Source organism: Hoplias malabaricus, chromosome 13 (genome assembly GCF_029633855.1).
Source record: "Hoplias malabaricus isolate fHopMal1 chromosome 13, fHopMal1.hap1, whole genome shotgun sequence".
Lineage (NCBI taxonomy): Eukaryota > Metazoa > Chordata > Actinopteri > Characiformes > Erythrinidae > Hoplias > Hoplias malabaricus.
The window spans coordinates 26,518,206-26,539,216 of record NC_089812.1 but is presented as its reverse complement, the minus strand read 5'-3'; the positions used below and the strand labels follow the sequence as shown (position 1 = coordinate 26,539,216).

General features: G+C 38.0%; 1 protein-coding gene across 2 annotated transcripts in view; it reads left to right on the top strand.

The window, feature by feature from the left end:
* The window catches only part of arhgap23a (Rho GTPase activating protein 23a), a 64,499-nt gene that overhangs the window by 8,973 nt on the left and 34,515 nt on the right, over positions 1-21,011 (top strand). Inside the window, exon 1 of one of the 2 annotated variants that reach the window (XM_066642076.1) lies at positions 14,999-15,405. The exons of the other annotated variant lie outside the window; for it this stretch is intronic. Within the exon in view, the coding sequence (XP_066498173.1) occupies positions 15,142-15,405 (264 nt within the window). The 5' untranslated portion in view covers positions 14,999-15,141. Of the gene's footprint in view, positions 1-14,998; positions 15,406-21,011 lie in introns of those variants that run through there. 2 annotated transcript variants of the gene reach the window in all.

Here is a 21,011-nt window from a genome sequence, read left to right as displayed (position 1 = left end):
ATCTGCTTGGCTGATGCAGAGATTACCGAGCTGGGTGCAGAGAGTGGCACTGCTGCTGCAGGGCAGGGAGGGGTCACAGCAAAGCGCAGTCAATATCTTCATCTCTCCAGCTTCCTCTCTCCTTCTTATCCCTCCATCTTAATCTTGCTCTTGCTTACTAAAAGCAAATCCTTTTGTTTTTATTTCTCTCTCTGTATGTAACCCCTGCATATCTGTTCACAGTATGTTCCCAGGCTTGTCCTTGTTTCCATTGCCCTGTAGAGCATTTTTCTTTCTTTTCTTTCTTCTAACACACTCTCATCTTTACATCTTCATCCTATTTGCCTTATTTGGTTTTCTTCGAACTGAAATTGGGGAGTGCTTTTCTCTCGCTCTCAATTTCTCATTCTCTCTCTCTCTCTCTCTCTCTCTCTCTCTCTCTCTCTCTCTCTCTCTTGCGCATGCATGTTCTCTCTGTCTGTTAGTGCAGTCCTGCCAGCTTTGTTTTTAAACATAGCAGTGTAAATATACAAGAAGACATTTGTAAGCCAAATTACTACACAATACACTGTAAAACTATAATACGTCAGAGTGAGAAATAACTTATTCTCCAGGGGCATAACTCAAATGAAGCAGGCAAAAATAATGCCCCTTAATTACCAGCTTTACCACACACCCACACACATATACACCCCTAACAGTCTTTCCTTCTTAACCGATGAACACCAGCAGTGATCAACTATGCAGGGATAAACATGACTTAATGTACTTCCTGCACTTTGTGTGATACAGCTGCTGTTGCTATGATGCTGCTGACTCTGGCTTTATTATTGTCTTTGTAGCACTGCTGTTTTAGGATATGTTTGAGAGTCATCTTTTATATTTGCACGCATGGCTTTTCAATTTCCACAGAAACCATGAAATGAAATGGGATGCTCTGGAGCTGCACAAGAGCTTTAGCTCATCATGCTCATTGCCAGTCTTTGACTTTAATGAAATAAAGCCACTAGGCACTGGAGTGATTTAATGGTCATCCAACGTCAGTGCCTGATTATAGTAAAGTTAGTGCATGTGAGTTCCTTGTAATCCGCACAGATATGTTCCATCATCCAGTCTAATACATTAAAACAATAATAGAAGAGGAATAGAAGATTTTTGCAGCAATGGACAGACCTTCTATAAATAAACTTTATTTCAGATATTCCATTTTCAACTTGAAGAAGTCTTATCAGAAGTATGAATATCTGTATTGTCACAGCCCTAGTTCTCACGAAACAGAAGTAAGAATATTCATTGTTCTTCAAAAAATGCGTTGTTATTCTATTCTGTTTGCTTTTACTTAGAACTGTTTTTGCATTAATAAGAGAGCTGTTTCATTCCATTAAGTGACATACATTATGTGATGTTCTAGAGAAATTACTATAGGTTTTTGATGGCAGTTTTTAAATGTGGCACCAATGGTGCATTTTTACTGTGCCTAGACATTACTAAATATATACATGGTGTACCAGCCAGGACAGGAAATGGTATTTTTACTATTTCACCCACCCCAACCTCATACTGTGTTTTAATATATTGTATTATATTCTTTTCTGTTGTATCCTGATGCCCACATCTGCTTGATGACCTCATATTGCGTACCTGAGGTACTTAGACACCTCAGTGATTGCATCACAAGCTCTAAGATGCTGTATCTTACTTAGATACAGCAGCTTTCAAGGGGGTTTGCGTAAGCTCTCTTGGTAGACTGTTTGTGAACATGTTATCGCCATGGATAGGAGAACCAAGATAGGAAAACAGCATGCTGCGGCCTCACTCCACATGCTTGCTTACACATTCCAACCTTAAGCTGCTGAACTTTTTACCTGTGATTTTGACACCAGACATGATCTGAGTTTGTGTTCACAGTCTAATCTGTAACAAGGGGAAAACTGATTTGAAGTGTTGCTGAGTGGGTGATGATCATCACAGACCTTTATTTTGCTTTGTTTTGACAAGTAAACAATTTGCATTTTAGTTTGAATAACAAAATATGCTTTATATTGTGCCTGTCTGTGTGTTATCTTCATCTTGATATCTTCTGCCTTTGCGGAAGGTTGAGATTTAGGTTTAGATGTGGAAGATACACTAACATACGAAATATGTCCAAATTGTAGGGGTTGGTATCTACCCCTTCTTTTAGGAGTGCGACAATTATGATCCCAGACATGCGTTTGCACACACACTGACAGCTTGTATAGTCTGCATAGAAAAGCATGAAATGCGTTCAGTTGCACATATGGTTAAGTTCATGGTGCTCAGTGCCAAGTGTTGTTTAGAGGTGTATAGGTCCCTGCAACATTGGGCTGTGGAGCAGTGGCACTGAATTCTCTGGATGTATGGAGCTCCAACCAGTAGCCTTAGAATGAGATGAAGTAGCGTTGTGATCCGGAACTAATCATCTGTTTTTATTAAGGGTGGGTGATATGGCCCTAAAATGTACAATCACAATATTTCAGGGTATATTTTGTCGATAACGATATTCTTGCCGATATGAAAAAACACTGAAAATAATTGTATTAATTTCAGGAAAACACTATTGCAACAAAATAAATGTCATATTATTATTGATTTTATTAAATTAATAATATTTTTAATATCTTACATTACATTTTATTTTAGTACTATCTAACATCTAACGATTTCAAACACCCAGAAGAAACAACAGATAAATGTGTAAACAGTTGCTTATTTTGTAAACAACCATATCTTACCAAGATTGTGACATTTTATAAAAAATATTTAGGATATTGATGTTCTATATTCAAACCACCACATGACTGAGGTCACTCATCTTTTGGAGCAAATTTTTGAACACAGAGCAAATTTCCACCGTACTTGTCTCTGTACCTAAATGTCCCACGTAATGAATATATGCCATTATAAGTGTAACCACATGATGCCATTACATAAACAAGTCAGAATATCATGATAATCACAATACATTTTTTTTCTTATTGTTTTAAAATAATGCGATATTATTGCACACTATATGTTATGGCACAACCCTAGTTTAAATATATACTTGTGTGTGTGGATTTGTGTGTGTGTGTGTGCGCGTGTGGGTGTGTGTGTGCTAGTGTTTGAGGGAGTTAGATGAATTCATTGGAAATGTGTGACCATGGAGTTAGTTTTTTTTTATATGTGTTGTGACATAATTGCAGCAAGAGCTGGTCACATGTCCATCATGAGATTATTACTCCATCAGCAAATTTGACATCAGCTGGAAAAGAAGCTGACTCCTGATTCTGTTGGAGGTGTAATAGTGCACATATTCTCAGATCTCGATCAATTTCTGATTCTGAAATAAAGATGTATTTGATGGTTTGATGGCTGATGTGTTGAAGATACCATTTTATCTACACCCAGTGTCCACTGAATCAGGCCCACTTGCCATATATTTCTGCAGGTACATACTGTAGCCCATTTCTAGTATACTATGTTTAATGAGAATATGTTTACGATTGATAAATGAGAGGTGAGATACAAATGGTCTGTAGTGTGTGATTACAGTGCGTCTAAATGATATATGGACCTGATAAAATGAACATGTATAGGTAATGTACTGAGCAAACTTTTAGGCACCTGAGAATATTAGATTTGAAAACGCTATTTATCTGAGCAGTAAAAGTGTATTTGTTACACTTTATTATAATGGGATGCATCATGGTACTTAGATCAGAGACAGGGGTTTCCTTGAAAGACATCAAATGAGAGACCACTGTTGGAGAGAGGAGCAACCAGAGATTAATTTTAATGCATTGTTTTGAGCTTTTTTCATACTGTATTAGTTTCTATGTAATTGTGTTACTAATCATTACATAGATGAATACTCACAGCATAGATGATTTGTAGCTAATATGGAATGTGTGTGTATGTATGGGGGTGGGGTATAGAATATGCTAACCCTAGCATATTCTAAACACTTTGAGAATAGAAAAGTGACTAACACTGGTGTGTCAACATGGGCAGAAACAGCAGTGGTGTTGTAAAACTAACACCATGAAATCTTTTACATGACGTCATTCCATTACCATTGATTACACCAGTTCTGCTGTTAGGCATCTAAAGATAAGTAATAGAGTTATTCAGCTGTCAGATGATAGTGTCTCATTCACTTTGATCAGTTGGAAGGGGGGGGGGGGGGGTTATGAAAAGGAAACCGATGCCTGACCCACACTATAGGATAATTAGTCTGAATTTGAGGCCAAATTGCCCCTCCTGACAGTCACAATATATCTCCTGATTTCAGGGTGATGTACATGATCATAAACAATGTACAGTCATAAACAATGATCTTCCAAAACTATCCTGTAGTGTGAGGAGTACTCTACAGGGGCTCTCTCCAGTAGCATAGCAATGGTTTCACTTTCATCTGCCATTTTTGTTTACATTTAGTGTGCAAGAAAATCCTGCTTGTTCTCACGATGTAGCAGTTTGCAAGAAACCTTCATGAGGTTTTGAGGATCAAAACTGTTAGTTAGGCGTGTGTAATTTGAAAGTGTGTGATGTTTCATTCAGGGAGGATCGTGTAATGTGGGGACTTGGATGACCAAAACAATCAAACACAAATAAATTAGTGAAAAAGATCATCATGTGTGGGTTGTCTCATATTTTCACCATCAGTTAGGATCTTTGGAGCCCTGTAGAGGGTCAGGCATGAGACGGTCAAACACTCTCAGGTTCAAATCTGTATGTTTGTGTCTGAGTTCACAGAGTACGTGGATGGCTTTAGGGTTTTTCTAGGCCCAGTAATAGCCAATGGAAACTTTGGTGGTTGGTAATTGATGAAGGAATGTGCTGGGCTTTCCCCTCGCTGCCGTCCTACTCTTTTGCTCTCCTCCTTTTCTCTCTTTTCTTTTTTTGGATCCTGCGTTCCCTTTTTCTCCCGGCCATTCCCTTTGCATCCCTGTGGAAGGGTTTGGGTTTCAGCTGCCACAGACCTTGCCACACACACACACACAAATGCAAACACGAGCACACACGGATACACATGCAGAGAAGAGGAAAAAAGGACGTCATCCTTTTAGCCCAACGTTATAATTTAAATCTGCTAATTACACAGAGGCTGAGTGGTGTGGATTTTTGCAGAGTGCCCCGTCCCAATCTGGGAGAATGATGTTAAAAGATGGAGAAACCCAGATGGAAAACCAGCAGTGAGTAGGAAGATGGAGTGATTGAGGAAGGAAGAGAAGCAGAGAGATCAGAGCCAAAGCAGAGGTCTGTGAGAGGAGAATGGATTGCCAGAGGAATGGAGAGATTTAGCCCTGTTTCTCTGTACAAAGTTCTGTTTCATATATATCACAGCTGTCAGACTAGCTTCCCTTTACATTGTGTTTTTAGGAGGAATGAGCCAATCTCAAACAATCTTTGCTTATAACATAAGAATAATTTTTCTGCTAATTTTTGGAAATATTGAACGGTTTTATATTAATAATTCCATTGACAAATCTGTAACGTAGTGATCTTCACAACTGACTGACATGCTTTACATTATTCCACTGTTCAACACTGTTCAAATTTATAGGAGAAGATTCTTCATCGATATTAATGCAAATATATTAATTTAAAAGGAATTTGTTCCCAGATTTTCTATTCATGAATGTGACACACATTTAAAAAGGTTTATTGAAGGGACCTTTGATAGAGGCAGAGGGTTCTGTATAGAATCATGAACATTTCAGTTACTGTTTGGCAGAAAATAGTTGTATTGTTTTGTTGTTTTGTTATAAATCTTAAGAGCAAGGAGAGATTCTTTGGACATAGTTTAGTCTTGCTTTCAGTGGCCACAAGTTCCTCAGTGACATCTGAATTCAACATAATTTTGTTCTGGAATTAAGTCAATCAAGACTTAATGTGTGTACATTAGAACAAGGATGTCAGGTGACAGGAAATTGTTCATTTGAAATCGGACTGACTGGGTGTGATGACAGGCGACACGGTGGCACAGCAGGTTGGTAGGTGGATGGCTACTCGAAACTTTCCATAGGTGTGAGTGTGTCATTCTGCTATGGACTGGCGCTCCAGACCCACAGCAGCCCTGAATGAATGGGTGTCATGGCTACTCTCACTTGTCTGTCATCAGGACCTTTCCTTTTGCCAGTTTACATTTGGATATAAAATGAAGAACTTATTCAAGAGGTATTTGATGGTGTTCCACTGTTCCACTGCTTCATTGGCTGAGCGTTTTTGCCCACATGTGGTATTGAGCATGGTAACATTAAGCTTATTTGCATTTTTTAACATATTATACAAGCTATGTGTGTACAATAATACCAGTATCTACAGCATGTGAAATATAATAGCTGAAAATATTAATTAAATGGGGAATCTTCAAATAAATGGATATATAGTGTAGTTAAGATATCTACAATAATTAATTAGAACTTGTATGCTGAGAAGGGAAAAAATCAGTGCACAGTGCATCCATAAGAACTCAACACACACACCCTCAAGCACACACACACACACACACACACCACAGCTATGCAGAATAAGATTAATGGAGCTAATATAATGTAAGGAGTGTAAAGCGACTCCACCCTGAACAAACCCTGCTGTAACACACTCACATAGTCTTCATATAAATTGAACACAGATTTCTATAGAATCCTTTTAAAATCATGCAGTCATTTACACATAACTCTGAATTAAAACACACATAGCAAACAGCACAGCTTGCTTATATATATATATATATATATATATATATATATATGTTGTTATGATATTTGCATTGGCATTTCATAGTATATAATATAAAATCATCATCATCATCTTCTTTTCCACTTTTCCCATTTCAGGGTCGCTGTAATAATATACAATATAATAAAAAATGTGGATGTTAGCCATCCGGTGGCCAAGGTGGAGTGGTGTGGGTGTTAAAGCAAGAAGCAGCTGACTTAATGTGGAATTCAACAACACTAGAAGGGCAGTTGCACGCCAGTGCTAACACACTCACACACACATGAAATGTTCAGGCTGGCAATTGAAGTGTATTTTTAGAGAAGAACAATTTCACAGTTGGCTAAAAATGGGTCAGTGTTAAGGCGCATTCTGTTGGACAGAATCACTACAGGTATCTGTCAAATACAGCTTTAGTAGAGTTTAATCATTTTTCTGAGATGATATTTTAAAATATGTAGGTTTTACTAAATATATATTCTCCTACTAGTGTTGTGAAATCCGCTAATGTGTTAGCAAATGAAGCTAATGGGTTATCAAATGGAAACTAAGCACTGGCTGGGCTTCACTCTCCCATCATGATAACATTGTGTAGTTGGGAGAGTCCTAGAAGGTAGGATGAACTGACAATCACTAAAATTGAAAATAAAATGGGGTGAAACTTCCAGAAAATAAATCGCTTAACAACAATTCATTGATAACTGTTAATCTTAACTTTTTTTAACATTAACTGTTCTTCTTAAGTGTTAAGTGCTTGGAACAATGTTTATATTTAAATTTGTTGCAGAGGTGTAGGTGGCTTGTGTTATAAAAGTAAAAACAGTTTCTTCATGGTGTTCCTTCAGAGTTTTTGTACTTTATGTATATCCTGTGTGTTTGTGTGTGTAACTGGTGTGTGAATGTGTGAGTTTTGTCTGCTGAAGGTTTTACACTCCATCTGGGATCTCTTTTAGGGTTCTGCTTTAGATCATTGTGATTCCTTTCTTCTTTTCCTTTCTCACCATCTCGCCCCCCTCCAGCCTAGATCAGCTTCAGATAAATGGTTCATTACTCTTTCTTCTCCTTTTTTTTCTAAGCTACTCCACAAATTCAGCATTGCTGATCATTTTTCCAAGTGGGTGTCCAGGCTTCAGTGACTTAATCTGACTTCACTGCAGTAAGAAAACAATCTGAAGAAGCAGTGGCTTCTATTTATGACCTAACGATTTTGGTCATAATATAAGAGGCCAGTTCAGCTCATCGGGTCATGTGATGTGATCTAAATGCCTTTACTCACAGAACAAAATTAAATTGGAAGCCAAGTAAATTAATTCCTGCACTCGGCTGATATTGTGTATTAGGTAGCATTGCTGTCTTGTTTACAGAGTACTAGGATTTGCTCCTCTACCCAGGCTCATCTCTAACATTACTCAAACATTACATCTTCCTATATATGTATCATGATTAGACTGTAAGTAAGTCTAGGTTAGAGCTTTTACTAAATGCTTTAAAAGTGTATACTTGATAGCATCTCGCATGCCAGATGTCTGGCAAAAATGTGACATTATTTTACTCGCAGGTTTGCCAGAGTGGAACAACAAAGCAGTTATGTTCCAGCATCTGTAGTTTTTTACAAAATGTCAGAAGGAGAGGTGTGGTCCCTGCTTTGCCTGGGATACTGACAGCTTCTCTGAAAGCAGCTCCAACTGATTCTATACATGAATGATCTTATAAACCCCTCATAAAATGTCCATGCTAATTTCACTTGCTCTAATTTGAAAGTTGCACTTCATACATCTCTATTTTACTAGGGTGAGTAACAAAAGAAAACCTTGCTAACATATCTTCTTAAGTCCATTTAGGTTTTGCAGTTTTGTAGCGTTTATTTGCATACCCTTGATAAATATTGGGCTTTAACTGAGATAATATTTGGTAAATATAGGCAGTATTGAAGTGATGAGGCTTTGGACAGCAGCCACACATGAACCTAGGGTCACTGTGCTCATTGCCAAGTTTGGGCTAGAGTTTGTATAAAACCTTCAGACACATACATACACACTTATCACATAGTTTTGTTACCATTTTTACAATTGCTAACAAGCGTTTACAAATACTTTAGACCCTTTTCTAAACTCTTAACACAGCAACACAACTAAATCACACAAGTAGCCAAATAATTAATTTTCTATTTAAATCACATTCTGTTAATAAAATACAAACACTGTGTTTTGAAATGCAAACAAAGCTATCTCTACATACACTAACTCTATCAAAACACAGCAAACCTGCCTCAATATCAAGTAATTTATTTAAAACACTACCATTTAAAACACTGTTTTCTATTCAAGAGGAACATATAGTCAATCATAGAACAATGACTTTAGAATTTTGACAGTGTCAAAATAATAACATTTGATGGCATTACAGACGCAGCAGTACTTCCCGTGTGTCAGCTCTACCAGAAAACTATAGACCTTATGACATCCACTTTCTTGGAAACCACTAAATTTTTTTGCTGTAGTGTCAAATGTGAGCATTTTTAGTAACATACAAAAAAAGAGGTCATGACAGGCTTGTTGCAGTATAAGTGTTTTACAGTACATTTTTACTGTAAAAAAAAACAATAAATGTGTCTAGACCTGTGGCCTCTGGTGTGTTAGTGCCACCCCCTACTGATGGTCCATTGCTATTGCAGCTTGCTGGTTCTAATTTGGGGGGCTCTGTGTGTCAGAGATTTACTGGGGATTACAGCTAAAATTAACCAGCTTAGAAACACACACACTCACACGAGGCAGATTAAAGTCAGTCTAGACTGTAGTGTTTTCTATCTGATGGCTTCTGGACTCGTGGCTGTTCAGGCAGATTCTGTTCAATGCTGTTATATCACTCCACAAACCGCGCCACACACTCAGGACCACCTGCTGTCCTGTTTGGGTGCCCTTGTTCATATTATATGAAAATGAAAAGTAGAAATTGGTACTCATTAATTATATATTAGGTACAATTTTAGTCTATATTAACAAGATATTTTCATTTTAAAATAAAAATATGGACATGTGATACAAGGCAAATATTGACATATGATACAACACAAGGCAAATAAATAATATGTTGCACATATATGCTTATATATAGCAGAAAAATACAATATATATATATATATTCTTATATATATTCTGCTTCCAGGCCTTTGCATATGATGATTGTGTATGTGTGTGTGTGTGTGGTTGTGTGTGTGTGTGTGTGTGTGTGTGTGTGTGTGTATTTTAGGACATTTTTAGAAAGTCTTTGTTTGAAATATAAAGGAACAACAAAATTACCTGGATCTTGTTTGTTTGTTTGAATTTATTACTGTGTTTAACATTTAAGATATGCTTCAAATATATTTAGGGTTTCCTATTACTTAGAAATACTTACATATACACACCCAGCAGGGGTCAGGCTTACTGTGATGTAGAACGCACACACACACACAAACACACACACATATATCCACAATCGTCAGAACAAATTACAATTCATTAATATATATATATATATATATATATATATATTGTGTGCTGTGTCTTACTCATTCACAACAGTACAAATGTATTTGTTTATTTTTAACATTGGTACGTGTCTGGGCTTCTAACACAAGATTATAATGAAAAGATGGTGCTGAACTGCTGCTGGATAATTTGAGGTGGTATGTATATGTATATATATATATTTTGTGACATCTAGTTGTTTTAGCATAGCTTTCATATGTAAACCCGAAGGGTATATTTTAAAATGAGGGAAATTTGTTTACCATAATATGGGCCCTTTTAAATATTCATGGATGGCTTTTTCATGTACTTTATTACTGATATGCTCTCTTTGTGTGTGTGTGTGTGCTAGGTGCTATCTGACTGTTAGTGTGTGTTTGCGTTCTTTAGTTTTTGATATGTTTTTGTTTTGTTTTTTCATGTTGCTGCATGTCGTATTGCACAGCAGGTGAAACCTGTCTGTCTTCATTTGTAACGGATCTCAGGTGTGTGTGTGTATGTATGTATGTGTGTGTGTGTGTGTGTGTGTGTGTGTGTGTGTGTGTGTTCAGTCTGTGCGGCTGCAGCTGTGTCACAGCCACCTGTCAATGTCTCACACATAAACCTGAATCTTGCAGGTTTGGGGAGACTTTCCACTTTAGGTAGAACATGAGGGTATTAGGGCCAGACTGATATATTGGTTGGCTGATGTTATGATTTGATATTAGTATCGTGCGATATTATTTTTATCAGCTGATAGTGTTGCTGCCTTCTTTTGTTGTTTTTCAGTCCTGGCTAATGACAGAGCAAATTATTAAGTGGTTTTGCTTCTGCACAGTTCAAACATAACAGATTCAGTGTTTAAATGTATTACAACAATACAGACTGCACTGACTAAAGCATCACAGAAGTGATTAACATAAACAGTATACAGTAAGCATTCACAGATCATCTAGAACTTTAAATTCACTTCCTTGTTTCTATGGGATGATACAGACAGTAGTCCACCTGTTGTTCTGCATACATTCTTATCTCACATTCACAGTGTCCCTAAATGATCAGGACCCTGACAGGACAATTGGATCATTCTCAGCACAGCAGTGGCACTGACATGGTGGTGGCATGTTAGCATCTGTTACATTGGTACAGATGGATCAGAAACAGCAGTGCTGCTGGAGTCTTAAACACTGGAGTGTCCACACATTGTCCACTCTATTAGAGACACCTGCCTTGTTAGTCCACCTTGTAGATGTAAAGTCAGAGACAGTAGCTCATCTGTCGCTGAACAGTTTGTGTTGGCCGTCCTCTAGTTCTTCATCAGTGGTGGGGATGCTGTTGGCTGGCTGTTTTTGATAGTGGACAATTCTAAGTCCTGCAGTGACAGAGAGAGTTAAAAACTCCAGCAGCACTGAAGTGTCTGAGCCACTTGTACCAGCACAACACACATTAACACACCGCCACCACGTCAGTGTCTCTTTAGTGCTGAGAGTGATCTGCCACCCAAATAATACTTGCTATATGGCGGTCCTGTTGGGGTCCTTAGAGCCGGGTGACAGGGGGTAAAGTGTAGACTGTAAAATCAAGGATGATATTTTAATGTTTTGGTTGATGAGTAGTAATTTAGTAATATGTAATTTGGCACAAATTACTTTATATTGACCTCTGTAGTCAATTGTGCCCTGTATTTTTTCTCTCTCTAATAACTCTCATTTGGTTGCATACAATGAGTGATTTAAAGGAGTGGCTAACTAGATAGCTTGATGTTTTTTATTAGTTCTAAAGTAATTTTTCATGCATTTTTCTTATTACATGCTTTGATAGGCCTAAAGTTCATATCAGTCAGTTAAACTACTGCAGTCTGTTAAACAACTGATTGTATAACATACAAATCTAATATACAAATATACGATTACAGCAGCCAATATTACAGGTTAGCAAATTTATTCTTCTAAAACTGGTATTACTGCTGCCACAGGGAGAGGTATAGAAATGTGTGTGTATGTGTGTGTGTGCGTGTGTGTGTTCTACCGCAGCTGTTGTTCAGGCGAGTGAGTGACCAGCTGCAGTGAGGTGTTAGCCTGGTACAATGTGGCATTTTTTCCCCTTTTTTCTGCCTCTTAGTTCTTTCTCTTTTTTTCCCTCTGTCTGCGAATGCTCTGTTTGCTTGTTTAGTAGATCCTCTTCAATTTTCCTCTCCATTTTATCAGTCTGAGTAGCGTGCTGGGACAGAGATTCAAGGAGAATAAAGAGGGAAAGATTGATTTTCCTCATCTATTGTGTTTGGAACTGGGCTTGGTTTCTCAGGGGAGGTTTATAGTGAATGGAGACCAGTTGTGCCACGCTGTGAGTTTTCACAGGATTTGTAAACACGCCTATACAGAACGGCTTACTATTTTAATTATGTTATAGATGTAGGCTAGGGCAGTGTTTGGAGTTCTGCCCAAGTATTTTTACTGGTAAAATGTGGTGTTACTGCCTGCACTGGGTCATGCAGTCTGTCAGGGTGAGACCAGTAGTGTTATCCACTTTGCTGTTCCAATCACACTTCTGTCCATGTGCTATTACGGTGTGTTAATTATTTACCCGAGATTCTGCTCAGGTTTTGGGGGTTCAAGCCCCTCTCAGGGTGACTGTCAGTGAGGAGTTTGGTGTGTTCTCCCCGTGTCTGCGTGGGTTTCCTCCAGGTGCTCCAGTTTCCTGCCACAGTCCAAAAACACACATTGGTAGGTGGATTGGCAACTCAATGTCCATAGGTGTGGGTGTGTGAGTGTTTGTCGCCCTGTGAAGGACTGGCGCCCCCTCCAGGGTGTATTCCTGCCCTGCGCCCAGTGATTCCAGGTGGACTCTGGACATGCCGCAACCTTGAACTGAATAAACGGTTACAGATGATGAACAAAGGGATGAATTCTGCTCAATGCTACTCTACATTTGTTTTGGTTAAACTACTTTATTTTGTGTGGTGTGGTTTGAACACAAAGATTTAATGTAAAAATTAAATATCAATTACTTTCCTCAAAAGTTGGATTAAGTGTTTAACATCAGTTCTGACTGTCAAAGATGTGGTTAATTTATTGGAAGTGAGAATTTGGAGTTGCCTTGCTGTTGATGTGAGTGATAAGTCTAATATTATGAGTGATAGCTTTAATGCTCATGATATATTTTCCTATATATTTAAAAAAAGATATATATCTTTTTTTAGATCCCACAGTGGGGAAATTTACAAATGTAAATGCACTTAAATATACAACATAACAATGACAACGGTTTCTTAACATTTGTCTTCACCTGTTTAAATATGTGAACATTTGAATAGATACAATGCCCATCCCCAGTGCTGAGAGATGAGTACAGCAGGAAAGGAATGATTACACACACACTGAGAAACCGGAGAGGAGTGTGTGTGTGTGTGTGTGTGTGTCTGAGTATGTGTGAGTGTGTTAGTGGAAGGGGGTTAACGCTGTTTCATTGACACTGCTGAGTTCATAGTGTGACTCAGTGTGTCAGAGAGAGAGAAGGAGGAAAGAGAGTAGGAAGCAGATTCTTTCAGAATGAGGAGAGGCAGAGAGGGAGAGAGCGCGGGAAAGAAGGTCAGTCCAAAACGAGAGAGAAAGACAAGAAGGAAAGGAAGGTGGTGAAAAAGTGAGCTTCAGAATGAAAAGAAGGTGAATAAGAAAGAAAGAAAAAAGAAAAAGGAAGAGAGAGGGAAGACAACAGAATCAGAAAACACAGAGAAAAGGTGAGAATAAAGGATGAGAAGGAGAGAGAAAAGGACATTTTAGGAAATTAAAGAAAGAAGGACATCCAGAGAGAAAGAACAGAAAAAAGAATGAGAAAGTAGGTGAATGATGGAGTAAAAGAGACGGAGACAGAGAAGAAAACTTTGACCACCAGAGAAGAGGAGATGCAGAGGGAGAAGAAAAGCAGGAGAGAAAGAAAGTGAAAGACTGAGAAAGAGGGAGGTTTGGAGTGACAGAGAGAGAGTGAGAGAGAAAAAAGACAGAGAGAGAGAGACACACAGAGAGAGGGAGGGTGTATAATTGAGGGGTCAGTCAGCTTGTGATGCTGTGGTAGTTCAGTGAGTCCAGCGCAGTGTCCGAGTTGGTTGTCTCTCTCTGGATCAGCTTTTCCAGCCGGCTTTTTCCTTTTTTTTTTTCTGTCGGATTTTTCTCTCTTGCCACGTGCCACACATCTGCCTCCCAGGAACCGGAATCTGGGATCTGCTTTCATCTCTGCATGTGCCACTGCAGTCGGAAAACTATCCAGTGTGCGGCTCTATGTGTGCATGTGTGCTAAAGTTGGGATCCCTCAGAAATTCTATGGATTAACTCTGGAATGCTGAAAGACTCCAGTCAATGGAAAACGAGGCAAATGTGGAATATTTGGGAATCTTTGGAGTTTTATCCCATTCCAGTGAAGATTCTGGCTCAGAAAGTGGGAGATACCCATTTATTTTTTACTGTCAGGCTGCTTTTTAAACTCTTTTTTCCTTCTCCACTTTTCATAGACAGGCTTATATGTCTGTGAGTGACACTGGTCCTGCGGGAGGACGTGTGTCTGCCAATGTCTGTGTGTGTGTGTGTGTGTGTGCGTGTGTATATGTGTGTGTGTCTGTAGGGGTGTAAAAATGTATCAGTATGTGCCAGTTGAGCTGGCCTGACTTTTGAAATGTTTAGGAAGATTTTGGAAGTTTACATTTTGAAAAATAATTGATTTTCGATTCTATTTGACTCATATTTGATTAATTTTGTGCATTTTTGGTCAGAATAACATTCTGAGACTAAATTTCCATAAATGCATTAACTGTCCTACCATTAAAAAATATTTCAGTTTGTGAATATTCACTGCAACTGAATTGTAGCAAACTTTGATTCGTGATGCACTGAATCATTTTTTAAAAACCATAACTGAATCAAATTGAGATTTACACCCCCTGTGTGTGTTTCTGTGTGTGATGTGGGCAGCGGGTGGGTTGCCCATGGCGATGCCAGCTGCATGTCCACGAGTATGTGTTTCTGAATGGAGTTTTCGGGACGCTGTGGGGGTGGACTGCAGTGCTCCGGAGCCGCGCTGTATCTGGGTTGCTGTGTTAAGGAGTGATGCTTCCAAAACTCACGCTCAACATGATCCACACATTCCACACCTAAAAAAGCACACACCTGAAAACTTGCATGGCCTATCCAGCAGAAACCCACAGAGAGCGGAATGTGACAGTAAGGTAAGCTCTGTGTGATTCTGTGAGTGTGTGAGTGTGTGTGTGTGGGGGGGGGGGGGGGGGGGGGATTAAAAGTAAAATGCACTTATATTTAAAAATTATTTTTGTACAGAAACAGTTTGAACTTCTTATGAGAATTTAAGGCTGGGGTTTAGTGTTGGTAAAGTCTAATTAGTGAGTAAGAAAAAAGAGCTATTTATACTATGCCCTAAGTGTTCTGTACCTCACATTTACTGAATGTCTAGGCAGTGTGTGTGTGTGTGTGTGTGTGTGTGTGTGTGTGTGTGTGTGTGTGTGAGAGAGAGAGAGAGAGAGAGAGAGAGAGAGAGAGAGAGAGAGAGAGAGTGCTTATAATGTACAGCTGGAATGCAGGACAGTAGGGCAAGGAATAGGTTTCATTATTGTAAACACAGACACAGCTGGCAAACACACACACACACACACACATAGTTACTTGTATTTGCTTGATGTGTCCTTTGTAGGTCTCAGGAGCCTACACTAGCTATTTCAAGCTGTTTCCTTTGTGTTTTTTCTTACTGTTTCCTTAGAACCTAATTAAGTGGTTTAATAAGTGGATTAATTTTACTTAGTGAGGTCATATATTTCCCTATGATTCAATCTATGACTTTATTCAATTAGAATCTACAGTGTATGGGATTTGACTGTAGTATTGGCGGAGTGGTTTTACCCACGTCTGAAACTCTAGAATGTTATACAGTTATATAGTAATTGGCGAGTGACTACATCAATTGTCAGTGTGTTGTTATAATTGATGTTGATAGTGGGAATAATCTTCTATTATTGTCCAACTCAAGGCTACCTCAGAAATAGTTGTAATTCTGTTTTGCAGTGTTTGTTTATTGAGGGAACCAAGCACCAAAATTGCTCAAGACATACATTAAATGTTTCTTTCTTCTTTTGTTTTCTGGTTTGTTTATAGTAAATGGATTTTTATTTATTTACTTTTTTGCTGTATGTGTGATTTTACATCGTTACCATGAGACCTCAAAGTTTCCATTTTTGCGTAATGCTCAGATTTTTTTCCATTGTAAAATTCAGTGCTATTAAATATGTTTCACTTACTATTAAAAACTAAGAGTAATAAGAGCAGTGCTTTAAAAGAACAAAAAAACCATTTTACAGATTCATTTTTGTTAATACAGCTGAATAATTATTTGGTTAGCATTGTATAATGGATAAAACGTTTTCTTCACATGAGACTGGTAGTAACCACATTACACCAATGAAAGTGCTTGGACAAGTGAATGTGTGAGTGTGTGTGGCCCTGGGAAGGACTCCAGGGTGTGTTCCCGCCTTGCACCCAGTGATTCCGTGTAGGCTCTGGACCCACCGCGACCCTGAACTTGATAAGCGGTTACAGACAATGAATGAATGAATGAATGTGTCCTGCATTATTCACAGTTGTCAAAGTGTTAAATTAATATAATTTGTCATAAATGTGATAGAGGTAATTAACAGGATTAACATATTTATAATGACACACTTCAAAATCCTCAAGCCTGTGAAATTGAATGGTCTTCTTGGCCTAGAGTTTTATAGAAAAAAAAATACAATAATCGTAACTGAATTATTGATCAGGAAAAAAGCATCATAACATTCCTAATTGCAAAATATGATGTGCAATATTAAGAACCTCCATGAAACGTTTCTGTGCCCTGAGCCGTTTAGGAACATTTATTTTTAAGACATTCTGCAAGATGAAAATGTAAAAATTTTTTATTTTTATTTTATTATTATTATTTATTATTCTTTCAGGTGCCTCACATTCAGATTGAAGCAGGTTGTGTTAGAGGATGTGTTCAAGCTCTGTTTACAGATCAGACCTGAAAGTGCTCCGTACTGCCTCCCTGAGGCTTTCAGTTTATTTTGATTCTAAGGCACAAACACTGTTGTACAAGTGGAAAACCCTGTTTAACAGTCATGAACATCCCTGCAAAGGCAGACAGACAGGTTTATACACACATTTGGTCACATTGCCAAGTGATACAACTGTTTCCAAGTAAAATGAAGAAGTTGTGTATGGTGATGTTTGTAAGAAAATGTGCAGTTTGTTATATCTGATTTTGTGGAAGGTGTTTGTTATTTGTTTCGGAGAGTAGAGGTGGGCATTTTGACAGTATAATTTTTAAACAACTTGAAGATATTGTGGAAGTTGTCAATACTTAAAGAACACTTGTTAAATTAATTTACCTACTACTAATTTAACCACTTGAAGTGCTTAATATGTCCATACTTTTTTGTTTGAAAGAGAGCAGATTTAGTCCTATTTAATTGGATTTTTTATCTAAAATGTTAAATAAAAATAAATGTACAATCATTATTTTTAAGTTTTAAAATGTACTTTTGCCATATAATGTACTACTAATAAGCAGCTGTATGAGACTTGATTGCTATATTGATCAACAAAATGCTTCTGTGGATATTGTTAGTATTTCAAGAACACTGACTTGAGTGCAGTATATGTAGCAATGAATTAAAACATTTTCTCTGTCTGTGATTGAAAGGTGTAACTAAGTTAGCATTAGGTAAAAACATTTGTGGTTTGTTTTGTTTGCCATGAAATGCTTTTCACATATTGTGATGTAAGTTAAAAAGCTTAAAATTACACACAAGTCTGAGATCAGTAGGTAAACTGAATTAAAGAGAAGTCTTTGTACTGGGTATTTGTGTGTTTTTGTGTGAAAGATGGCTAGTGTTAGAGATTAAACACTTGTCAGCATGAATAAAGATCCACTTTTGAATAAGAATCGCCATGCTCAGCTGTTTGACACTCATTGTTTCTGTGGCAATAGCTCTGTCTGTGTGTGTGTGTGTGAGTGCGTGTGTGAAGGTATGGCTAGTTCAAACAGGGTGGCTTGGCTGCAGGATGTGAGCTCATTCTGAATCTAGAGCTGTTTTCTGGACAGTTGGTCCAGTGCGTGGTCAGCTGGTGCTTTAGGACTCATTCCTAAAGAAGTGAGAGACTAGCAGCTGGTCTCTACTTGGGGTCTACTGGTGTCTTAAAGTCCAGTGAAATTACACCAAATGTAACAAATACAAACTGATATTTTTTTTCTCATTTCATATCCACTTGCCCTCACTTAATCTTATGAGTGGAAGAACTAAAAATGGCTGATTTTTGTCACTAGCTAACCCTGATAATTCTGATTGGGTTGTACTCTTTTTATTAAGTGCACCTAGCTTGTTGAGGTGCAGTGATATAGCTTATAACTAAAAATTAGCTTTGAAACTGTGGTGTCCTACTTTAAAACAATTTCTGATGAATTTCGCATGTTAATGTTTAAAGATGTTTAATTTATTACAGATATTTATTACTATGTAAGTATTTTTTAAACAGAATACCCCTGTCTAATTCTCTAGTCACAAGCTAATTAACAACCCAAAGCTATCAGTGTATGCTAACAATTGAGGCAATAATCAAACTGTTACTTCTCTGCTAGCTTGTAATATTTATTAGTTGCATAAAAGTGGATGTCAAAATTTAGAGTTTGAACTAGTGAGCAATGTGATTTTTAAATATAAGTCTCAGTTTTTAAGACACTTTTGAGGGTAATCCTATGAAAACAGAGCTGGACTGAAGGTCATTTTTTTTAAGACTTCAGTTCTTCACCTTCTCAGACAGTGAGCATATATCGGTCCACTGGCATATAAAGCTGGCACACCACTGACTGTAGACCACTGCTAGTCCACCATCGGACTGTACAGGATATAACTCATTTATAATCTCCACAAACAGGTTTTAAATTCACAGAGACTTTTTTTCTGGAAAACAAACTAATACAAATATTACCAAAAACTATGAAATATGTAATACTGAGTATAAGCCTGATATAAAATGAAGGAAAAATGTAAATTGCACTGTGAATGGAAAGTGCTAAAATGTGGCATTTTGCTAGCATAGCTGATGTTAAGGTTCTGTTACTTAGATGGTATGTTTCCAAGGTTATCTTCTGATGTTTATGTCTCAACAGCCAGAGGCTACTTGCTCAGTATTGTTTAGGATAGTAGATAGTGTCAAAAACTTGTTGCTGATGCTATTTAATCCAAGATGAGGTGCCGAAAACCTGGCACGAGACCCACAGAATCCTAGACATGATGGGTTGAGACATGTCCTGACCCTGTGGTGTAAAAGGGCCTGGAGTGACCTCTGTAGCAGGTGAAGAACTTACAAAATTCCTGTAATGCTCTGATCTTACCAACAACGTCAAGAATGACAGTTGCAGCATGGTTGTAATGCTGAGGAGTTGTGGGAACATTGTAATTTAGTCATTTTTCATCTTGACAGTCCAAAGTAGCAGGTTACCAGTGTTAGTAATCATGTACAGTGTCACTTCCTCTGATATTCAGAGACTTTATCATACACATTGCAGAGACACACCCTTATTCTCACACACACAGACTCATGCTCAGGTTACTGTGTCAAATGAAAAAGAAAAAATAAATGCACTGAATAAGCTGTAAACCATTTTCTCAGGAATATAATATACACTGTATGCCCAAAGACCTTTAGACATTTCCTCATTTAACAATTTCCTTAAATGAAGGGTATTACGCAGCTTGTCTCTATTTCCTGCAGTAACAGCTTCTAATCTTCCAGGAAAGACTGAAACATTGGTGTAAAGCTTTGGTTGCATTTAGGCTGAAGAACATTCTTGAGGTCAGGTACTAATGTTGATGTTTTTTATTTTAGGTTGGTGTGTAGCTGCTCCAGTGCATGCTGTTTTATTTTTCCTTTTCCGTGGATGTTATAAAAAGCTGTGTAAGCACAGTTGGACACCTGTACCAGCAATGATGCACCTTAAAGTAGATGAAATTACTTACTATAATGGTATCTACACATCTTTAGACATGAGCTGTATTACATCATTATACTTACCTAAAACATTTTCACAGAATTTCAGCCGAAAATTGTTTAGATTGTAATGTGGTAATGATGCAGACATTAGAGTGAAGTAAATTCAATGTTTTATTTTTTAATAACATTGTTAGGAGTAGCCCTAGGATATGAGGGGCAGGACTTGTATGGATGGACACTGCTGGACAGGGGGAAAGAGGGTATGGTTTTGAGCCTGCAGGGTTGTGTGTGGTGTGTGTTTTTGGGGTAATAACAGGGCTTTGGTATTCTCAGCTCCGGGAGGAAACTTGTGGTCGAAACTTGGCATGTTGGAACCTGCTCAACTCTCTCTCTCTCTCTCTCTCTCTCTCTCTCTCTCTCTCTCTCTCTCTCTCTCTCTCTCTCTTTCTTTCTTTCTTTCTTTCTTTCTCTCTCTACCTACGTTCTATATGTTCTTACTCCTCACTTGTCTGTGTTCTTATCTGAGCATGCTCAGACACAGCAAAATATTGTGGAACTCATCCAGACCTCAGTCTGCTATTTTACATTGTCATTCATTCACTCACTGTCTCACAGTTTTGCTCACAGGCAGTTTTTGCTTTGCATTTTTGCAACTGTTCTAACTTTTTAATCCACAGAGTTCCAGTTTGGCTCCTTCTTTTTCACTCATAATCTCTCTAGCACTTTTCTATTCACTCCTAACCTTCCTGTTGCTTTTTCAACCACCTCTATCCATGCCTCTCTCGAAAGGTTA